The 10,263-nt window shown below is 28.9% G+C and overlaps 1 protein-coding gene across 1 annotated transcript in view; it reads right to left on the bottom strand.

Annotated features, from left to right (window-relative positions):
• The window catches only part of LOC112210019 (glycosyltransferase 25 family member), a 389,701-nt gene that overhangs the window by 44,892 nt on the left and 334,546 nt on the right, over positions 1-10,263 (bottom strand). The window contains exon 7 of the mRNA XM_067051487.1: positions 7,943-8,000. Within this exon, the coding sequence (XP_066907588.1) occupies positions 7,943-8,000 (58 nt within the window). The remainder of the gene's footprint in view (positions 1-7,942; positions 8,001-10,263) is intronic.

Raw genomic sequence — 10,263 nt, 5'->3', positions numbered from 1 at the left:
GACCAAAGGAGGCGAAACAAGAAACTCTTTGACAGAATCCATGAATAAAAGAGCGTGAGAGGATGTGTGAAGGAAATGAGAGAGGAAACAAAAAAAAATTGAAAATAACAAAGACAAAGGAAAAAAATTGAAAGAAATCAATGTTCTTGCGGCAAATAAAGAAACACGGAAGAGTACTGCGTGGTTGGAAGAGAGGAAGCAAAGGCACGCAGAAATGATGAGAAGATACTGGGAGAGAAGAAAAGAAAAAAAAATAGAAGGGGAAAGTAGTGATATTCGCGTGGTCTTGAAAGGCAATTCCGTGGAAAAAAGGTAGCTACTGTTAGCAACTAATTATTACACGAGCTAAATATTAACCTTGACAATAATATTTATGGTAAACTGAATTCACGAATGTAAGAAGTAATAAATAAAATCAAGTTCGTTGTTCAAATAATAATTTATTATTTTTTTAATTATGTATGTATGTATATTACATTCTCTCTTATATTTATAGATAATAGTACTATGGATCAAAGAGTTCAATCATACAATATTTAAGAATATATAAATTAACTGATAAAAAAATAAGAAATAGAAGAGAAAACAAAATAAAAATAAAATGAATAACATCAAATTTAAACATGAAGTAATAAAATAATTCTTAAAACCGCGTCACTGATTCAAATAATAATAAAAATAACATTCTATTCACCCAAGTTTCCATGTTTAATTTAATTTTAATAGATATTGGAGTAGTTGTATCACAGTTATAGACTAACACAATAAATGTATAATGAATTTTAGCATTGTATGTCTCAATAGTATTAAAATTAGAAGGATTATTTTGCTATGTGGGGTATATCAACAATGATTTCACTCTTTTCCTAGGGGTCTCTCTCTCAGACCTTCTTTCCTCCCTCCTATCCCTCTTTCAACACTATATTTAACTATACCACATCCTCAATGCAGCTTTAGTTTTTCTATTGAGTTAGAAACAGACACTAGCCTCTGAAAGAGGGCTATACAGTACCTGCAATACTGAACGGCCGTGCGGTACTAAAGATATTGTATTTTAAACGGTGAATATTTTCACTCTTAATAGAATTTAAACAAAAATCTTAGTATTATTTGAATGGGTAAGTAGATGAAGGGGCTATGTAACATTTTTTGAATTTCTGAATCTTTGGTATGGATGCAGGAGGTAGGTGCCTATCTAGCTACTGTGAGGAACTCTAACCTCAAAATTCAATTAATAAGTGAGATAGCTAGATTATGAAGGGGCTATGTACACTTCAAAACATAAGCTCAAAAAAACAATATCCTTCTTTCCTAAAATTTACTATTTGTAACATAGCCTCTCCATCCACTTGCCCCTTCTTTTATTACGGTTTATATTTGATCTTTATGTGTTTCCTTCACTCCATTTCTTCTTTTTATAATTACTTCTAATATTCAGTGAATATTAAGATTTTTTATTTCATATCAACATATATATATTTCCTAATATTTTTTTACATTTTTATGGTTTTTATCTTCATTGTACGAGTGCTGTCCAGAAAGTAACAGACGTTTTGACCTATCGTGGCGATGAATCGGGGTAGAGCCGCGATCTTGATGTCCGAACGTTCCTACATTCAATACGAATCCAGCTGTTGTTGCGTGAGGACTGTGGGTTCCTCACTTTGAGTCGTCAAAATGTGCCCTCCAACAGAAAATCCCGCCACTTATGAAGTGCGGTCTGTGATCTAGTTTTTGTTGGCTCGAAACAACAGGCCCATTGAAATTTATCGTCAGCTTTGTGATGTTTGTAGGCAGAGGATAATAAGTGAAAGCTGAGTGATGCAGTGGTGCATTGATTTTAAAAATGGCCGTACCAGTGTTCACTACGATGACCGCAGCGGTAGGCCTAGCCTTGTGACTGATGACCAGGCAATGTAAATCAATGACAAAATTCGTGAAAACCGTCGTTTCACGATAACAGAGCGGTCGGAATATTTCCCGAAAATTTCGCGGAGTTTGATGCATCGGATTGTGGTGGGGAAGCTTAGTTACCAAAAATTTTGTGATCGGTGGGTTCCGAAAATCTAAAAGGAAGACCATAAGAAACAGGGACTGGCTGCAGCACTGACCTTTCTCCAAGAATACAACACAAATAGTAATGCGGTTCTGGATCGTATCGTAACCGGGGACGAGACTTGGTATAGCATGTCAACTGTGAAACAAAACAGCAGTCGACGGTGTGGGCGCGCACACACCCTCCTATGAAACCACGAAAGTGTTTCCAAACGCTGTCAGCAAGAAAGGTCATGGCTACTGTGTTTTGGGACTCCAAGAGAGTGCTTCTCGTTGATTTTCTGGAACGTGGAGCAATAATTAACGCAGAAAGGTATTGTGAAACACTAAAAAAGTTACGGCGCACCATAGAAAATAGTGATTACCACCTCTTCCCAGCGATGAAAAAATGGTTCGGCAAACAACGCTTTGATACTGAAGCCGAACTGTATGCCGATGTAAACCAGTGGTTGAAATCGCAGGCGGCAGATTTCTACATAGAGGGTATTGAAAACTTGTGCTACGGTATGATAAATGCCTCAATATGAATGGCGATTATGTAGAAAAATAACTTAATAGTGTACTTTTTAAATGTATATAATAAACTTTAGTTTTTCAGTTTGTGAATTATTTATTTCAAAACGTCTGTTACTTTCTGGACAGCCCTCGTATCTTCTTTCTCGAAGTAGGGAACGCAAATAATTGATTTTATTATTTTTGCTCTTAATCTAGACTATCTCCCAGACTATTTCCTTCTTTATACAAAATTTCTCTTTTGATGACAAATAGGTAAATACTACTGTTTTCAATTCGAGTCATATTCAGACAGCTTTCGTTTATTAAATTTGAAAGGTTGTAATTGATCCATTGTAAAATGTTCCCATTCTTTTTTTAAAGATTTACTCGATGATTACATTACATTTATAAACATCATTCTTTCTGATGCTGTTTTTAATTCAGTAGGGAAGCACTGAGGGGCTCTGTTGCAATGACTGCATATATTAATTTTCAAGAGCCCCCGACCTCTGCCGTCATCATCAGACTCCAGTTTCACCACCACGAAAAACACCATCAATCAAAATGAAGGGTGAATAGAAGAGGAGGGACCTGTCGGAAATATTTTTTTTTTTTTAAAGTGGGTTTTCATCAGACAGGAAGCAGGGTGCAATGTTTATATTCGAGACATTAATATAACAGAGCAAGTATAAGAGTTAGGCATTATAAGGAAACAATCCTCAACAAACTTAACATTAGTTTGGGACTCACGCTAAAATAAATAAAATAGCCTAAATAAAATAGTTGTTTAATACTTAATTTAATTAATCTTTAGAAGTTTGATAAATAATATTATTAGGTAATAATTTTCATATAACAATAGTTTATTAGACGCTATTTACACTATAACTTCAATTTCAGAGAGAATTTTAAATTAGAAATTATAGAATTTAAATAAAAATAACTCTTTATATTTGTTATTAAATATAAATACATATTGATACATATAAATACGTGATTAAATATAAATACTTCATACCCTTTAACACCTCTGAAAACTGAACTTCCATGGACCTCATTTAATTTTTTTTATGTACGATAATGCACGGTAATGGTGATGTAGCCTATGCATATCAATATTCAATCTCCAAAATATTTCTAATAACATAACTCTCTATGCTTGATGATAGGAGTTAATGTAATAGATACAATGAATATAAACATAAAATATATAAAAATAACTTGAAAATAAGAAATAATATTAATTATAATAATAATAAAAAAACAATAAATAAGTCAAATTATATGTCATAATATGTAAAACATATGAGAAAATACGGAAAAGTTATTATTAATAATAATTATTAATTAAAACAAAACAGAAAAAATTAAAACATAATAATAATAAAGTACGAGAAAATTAAATGGATAATTTTGTTAAATATAAACAAATATGTTTGTTCTCATTTATTTTAAAGGATAAAATATTAAAAGAATAATTTCAATATTTCAGTATTTAAAAATATAATTATATTTAGAAAATTCAAAGTATCTTTTTATTTCAAATCCATAATATTTTTAGGATTCGTGAGTACTAAGGATAAAAACTAGGATTAATCCTGGCATTGCATTTTAAAGAAATAATAAACATTCAAAAATGTATACACAATGTTGTTCCTTAGTGTTATGTTAACCACAGAAGTTTAAATCTAAAATATTAATTATTAAAAACCTCTAAATAATTAATTGAATTACCTATAGATTGAAGAAAGTTTTATGAATCATCAGGATTCATTAAAAATATAGATAACAATAATCAGAATAAATAAATAAGAATAAGATTTTAATAAACATAAATTTTAATATTTATTGCCATAAATACGTAGGATATTTACACAGGTCACTTTCTAACCCTATTCCGAATTTACATCAAGGGAAGGATAACTTATATTTTTCCATTAAATATAAAGCTTAGAAAATTAAAGGAGCAATCAGAGAAACGACAATTAAAAAAAAATAAATAAAAGAATGAAGTACGGTAATGGTATTACTTGAACCTAAATTATTCATTAAAAAAAATTAATAAGCTTCGTTCCTTTAGACAAAACAATTTAACCCCCACAAAGAGGTAATTATAATTTTTTAAAATTAATTTTACGAAACTACCTTCTTAAGAAACGTTTAAGCAATTATTATTCAGTCTCATAAACGCAAATTACATTTAAAATAATTGAATATTTCAATTGTTAAATATTTCATAATTAACTATTTATTACAACTAACTAAACCCTAACCCTCTAATGTATACGTGCGCACCTAAGAAACCGCTAAAACAATTAGTAAAAATTAGTCCATTATAATGATTCAGTTTATGTTTAAGATATTCTTCCTCATTATTCCTTGGAGTATGGCTCATGTAGCACGAATGAACTGAAAAATTAAATATATATTTTATATGCTAAAATTAGTAAAAACTCATTTTTTTTTACAAGTAATCTTCAAATATCGAATTATCTTTAGTGGAGATTGATTACTATGATTTTATCTACTAACAAAGTTTTTGACAAAAAGTAGTTTCAATAACAATTAAAATTATTAAACAATTAAGAAAAAGAAATTAAAATAATAACTAATTTCGATCACCTATCTTATGAACCGCCGTAATTGTAACAGTGGTCTGCAATTAAAATTATTAGTTGAGCCCAAATAATTGAAATTACTAATTAGAAAAACGTTATTGCAATTCAGTTTTGCCCAACACAATGCAAGGTGCATTAGCGAATAAATATTCATCAATTACATATAACAAGTTTCAGACATTTTCAATTCATCAGAGTTTTCAAAAAATGTAACGTGACATTTAGTGGCAAGAAGTTAATTTTGTCTCTATCCTTCGAATACCTAGAACTAATAGATTTATATTTTTTTAAATAAATAGTACCAAAAAAAAATATATATATACGAATTTATAAAAAAAATAAATTATCACTTCATTTATTCAGGAATAAAGAAGCTTATATAGTTATCCGACAGAACGATGGTTGAGATCAGATGTCTTTAGAATAATGCTTCGAATTATTTATTATCTTTTAAATAAAAAATCTTATTGTTGGTTTTATTTTTCTGACGTTGATATCAGAATTGGAAATTTTGAAGTATTATTGGCTTTTAACACGATAAAATTTTCAGATAATTTCTATACACCTGGAAAATGCACAGAAAAATATACCTGAAAAATACATCAATCTGAAAAACAGAGTTATGTATATCATTTAGAAAAATGAATGCTTTCCTAGGTAAGTTTATTAATGATAAAGTTAAATCATCTTTAACTAAAAACCATTTCTATCTAGAAGGTGCAACTAAAACCTTTCTAAATGTTAATAGGTAAAGTGTGAAGGAGTGTTTTTGATAAAGTACCTTAAACGCCAATGGATAGAATTCGGTTTCACGAACTTCTTCATTAAGAGTTTTCAAGTGGGAAAACATTGCCTACAGGAATATCCAAGAAATTTATTTACTGAACCATTTCACTCTCGGTAGGACAATAGGACCCAGTGGACGCTTCAAATTGTCTTTAGGACAAGGTAATTTCGGGAAATGGGATCGGTTTCTCGCACCACTGGGACGCCTTGCTCCTAGAACAGGGACAAAAACCCATTTTCCGACCCATTCGCCCCAACAACGCAAAAATCCCTATTTGCCATCCTTAAGGACTCATTAAGACATTTCAAGGCTATTTGTTTTTTATTTTCTCAATGTTTTCCATAATTGGTAGAGAAATAGTTAAGTTTAATTATTCATTAAGTATACACAGTACACAATTAACAATTACGTCAAAGTAAAAGCTATCAGTTAAAAAAAAATATATGCTTTGTTGCTTTACTTTACTTCTCCTTTACTGTAGCTCTCCTACAGAATGTACCAAATTCACCTTTATAATTAAAAAGTCTACAATATTATCTTTAAAAAACTTTGACAACAAAATAATAATTATAAATTTTTTTTGAATAATATGTCCAATCGACATATATATGGGTAGGATACATTAATTAATTCGAGAGTACAAGTTAATTGTTATTGTTAGGGAACACCTAATAAACAAGGTAATTGTTTTGGTTTAATTATGAGCCCAAATGGGTTCTTCATTATGACTAATTTAAGCAACGAAACTAAAATACAGAACTTGCAATCAGAGTGTGTAACGATCGTTTTAGAAGTTACACAATTAGGCAAGTGAAATTAGACTTATTCCTCACTCCACTGATAAGTTGTAATATATGATTTATGTAATGTAAAGCGGAAAGTAGCTAACTTATCTTCGTATTTCACGCAAACTGGGTTACATGTTTAATCTTCTATTCACTTTTTGAAATCAAATAAGAAGATGTCTGTTTGAGTATCTAGTTAACAAGCTGAGTAGTATGAGTACTTTTTGACCATATCAGCCATTATGAAACAAAACAACTTATGTCCGTTTTTCTAAATGTTAATGTTTGAACAAACGGATAGTTTTGATCACACTTTAAATGGCGTATTCAATCGGGTTCTTGGAGTGATCTTAAATTAATTAATTTTAATTTTCTATGTCGAAATTTACTGAAGCCCTGACTGTGCATGGAAGTCTATAGATTTAAATGGTTCCGGTTAAAAATCTTCAATTTTATTCAATATCTGTTGGATATAAGTACTTTTAATATATTGCCTCAAAGCCTTTGATAAAACAACATTAAAAACTTCACTATTCTATATTTATTTTACTGCAAAACTTAACAAAATGAGGTATATTAGTATATGAAGATGAAGATGAAACCCGAAACATAGAACAAATATAGAATAGTGATAATGTTCTAAATGGAAATTTTTTTCACCTTTACATCTTAATAAATAAAAACAAGTAACTTCGTAGAAAACGTAATTGTAAGTCCTTTTCTAATGAATTCTGAACTGTAATATATGTTTCATTTTTTTTTATGCAACAAAATATGTTAAAAATTCATTTGTATTATTAGTGCTTATTTTAATAAGATGATTTTAATCATTCCTGCTATAAATTAATCTCCAATGAATCCTATTCAGCTGATGTCATGAAAACTAATGCAAGATTTCCATGCTATATCAGTAAAATCAGAGAAATAAGCAACAATATTTTTCTTAATTTATAGGAAAAATTAGAGGATACAAAAGTGAAATTTGTAATCAGAATCATAAATGTTCAAATTTTCAGAAATTTTCTAGAAATTTACACAAAGCCCCATTTCTAGTCTCCAGGTACCAGTCAGCCAGGTACCAGGGATTATAAAAATATATACTATAAATTTAATCATTGTACATTACAGAGTTATCAGTTATTGAAATTTTAAAATTATAATAATGAGTATAAGCAATCAGTAATAACGAAAAATAAGCATACCTCTTTCCATATATTGTAATGGCTTAAAAAACATCCTATTTCTCCTCTCTTCATCGGCCTGGAATGAAAAATACAAATCATTTATTAGTTTTTGTTTATTTTGAGAAACAATTTTACAATCACAAATTTTATAAATATTATCAATCTATATAATTATCAATTCGTTATTACACTATGAATTAAACTATTTAAAAAGGCTAATAAATTAAACAGTACAAATCAAATCGTAAATATAACAATAAATATGATATAGAGATTATTTTTAGTTTAACAAAATTTTAAAAAAATTGAACCAGGATTTTATAAAAATATTTATTATTAAATAAAAAAGACAGTTGTACACAGAACTAAAAAGAATTATTTTTGTAAAAATTCTCATTAAAATAATTCGTTATTTCATTTAGTTCCTAAAATCCATGTATTGTGCATTAATTTGAATCCCTCACGCAGACAAGCAAAGCGAACAACATAAACTTAGTCAAGAGCATATGTTGTTCGACCACTAGGCACACCTAATTATCAACTTGACAAGCTTCATTAACAAGACAAACAGAGTCTGTACGTTGCTACAGTCAGAAGAACATACAGATTCGAAGGTCGAATGGATGAAATAAAGATGTCAACAACTAAAGCTAGCATTACATTATGTAAAGTACGAGAATAGTACAACATGCCTAGTGTCATAAATTTGGGTATCGATCTAAGCTTCAATGTTGCTAACCATTCAAAACTATATTATTTTTTGGTAATGATGTAGATATTCTTCAAATAATAAAAATGATATCACATGAAGGATTATTATAAATTAGACATTGTAATTAAATAAAAAGAAAAAAAAAACTAAAACGAATGGTCTCGACCAAGTCGAATGGAAGGAACATTTTTCCTAATAAATCTAAAAAATATATCATTTAAATTCCTTGAATTAGGGTGGTATCCATTGGTTTTAGTTTATTTCCAACAAGATATCTTATTTTATTTATTTACAGTATTCTCCCATTCAAAAAATTAATTTCGTTTAAAAAAAAAAATAACTGCATAAAGGAAGCACAGGAGCAGAAAAAGTTAAGTAGTAAAAGTCCATCGAAGTTAATTAAATTAATTAATTCCATACTGAAACGAAATTCATACAAATATTGAATTACCAACTAACCTCATGGATTACAAGGTCAGGTTTCGTAGAAACAATACACACCTAAATTTTGATTCTTCGAATGATAGGAAAATGAAACAAATAAAGTGGAAACATATTGGAGTAGAGAACAGCTGTAGTTATGGTAACATAAATGACTGCAACAACTTCTTATATCTAACAAAGTTTTTTGTCTTATTAAATTTTTTTTTTAAATCGTTGAGATCGCTAAATAAGGGGGCGTGCTAATAGTCTACTAATTAATATTCTTGAAATTTCTTCCAGAACTTCATAAGACGATGTAATAGAAGATTAAACAATATCTGAAATATGCCACTAAGGGAGAGCCCTGAAGTTGGCTCAGAGAATGGGGCTGAAACCTCAGATTAGAATAATAAACCAAAAACTAATTATTTATATTTTATATCAAAACCTCTTCAAATTAGACTTTTAAAATTATAATTATAAAATGTTATTATAACAGAAAATCTTAAAATCGTTGGTACTTTACCACTTATATTTTATTTTTATAGAGTTATCTTAAAATTAAGGATAACAATTTACTTAGAAAAGAAATAATATATCTAAAAAATATTTTTAAAAAAATTAAATTTATCAAAACACCCTATAACAATAAATTTGGTAAACGTACCTTAGACTATAAGGTATAATATCTGTTCAATCGCTTTCTAGAAGAACTAACAAATAAATCATAACAAATAACTACAAAAAATAAAAATAATAAATATTTAACTGGGTATATTCTTACTTCTATGATTCCCAATAATTGATTCTGATTCACCAAATGACCATATCTGCCTGTATTTTTCCTTAACTCCACATAATTTATTTATTATATTATAATTAGAATTAGCTATGTGTGTGGGTGCTTAGTAATAAATATTATTAATTTAGCTATTATTGCATTCTTAGTTTTATCGTCATGTGTATCATCTTGTTTTATTCTCATTATTATATTAAGTTAGTAATTGTAAATTTGCAGTTTTATCATTCATTTCAAAATCTTTTCAGTTATTCTTATTATTATTATTTTATTTTTAATTAATTAATTTTTTTTAATAATTATTATTTTATCCTCACTTTGAGTCGTCAAAATGTGCCCTCCAACAGAAAATCCCGCCACTTATGAAGTGCGGTCTGTGATCTAGTTTTTGTTGGCTCGAAACAA

The sequence above is a fragment of the Halyomorpha halys genome, unplaced genomic scaffold (assembly GCF_000696795.3).
Source record: "Halyomorpha halys isolate HHAL.00 unplaced genomic scaffold, Hhal_1.1 Scaffold940.1, whole genome shotgun sequence".
In the NCBI taxonomy this organism is placed as follows: Eukaryota; Metazoa; Arthropoda; class Insecta; order Hemiptera; family Pentatomidae; genus Halyomorpha; species Halyomorpha halys.
Note: the sequence above shows the minus strand (reverse complement) of the source record. Positions and strands in the feature narration are given on the sequence as shown.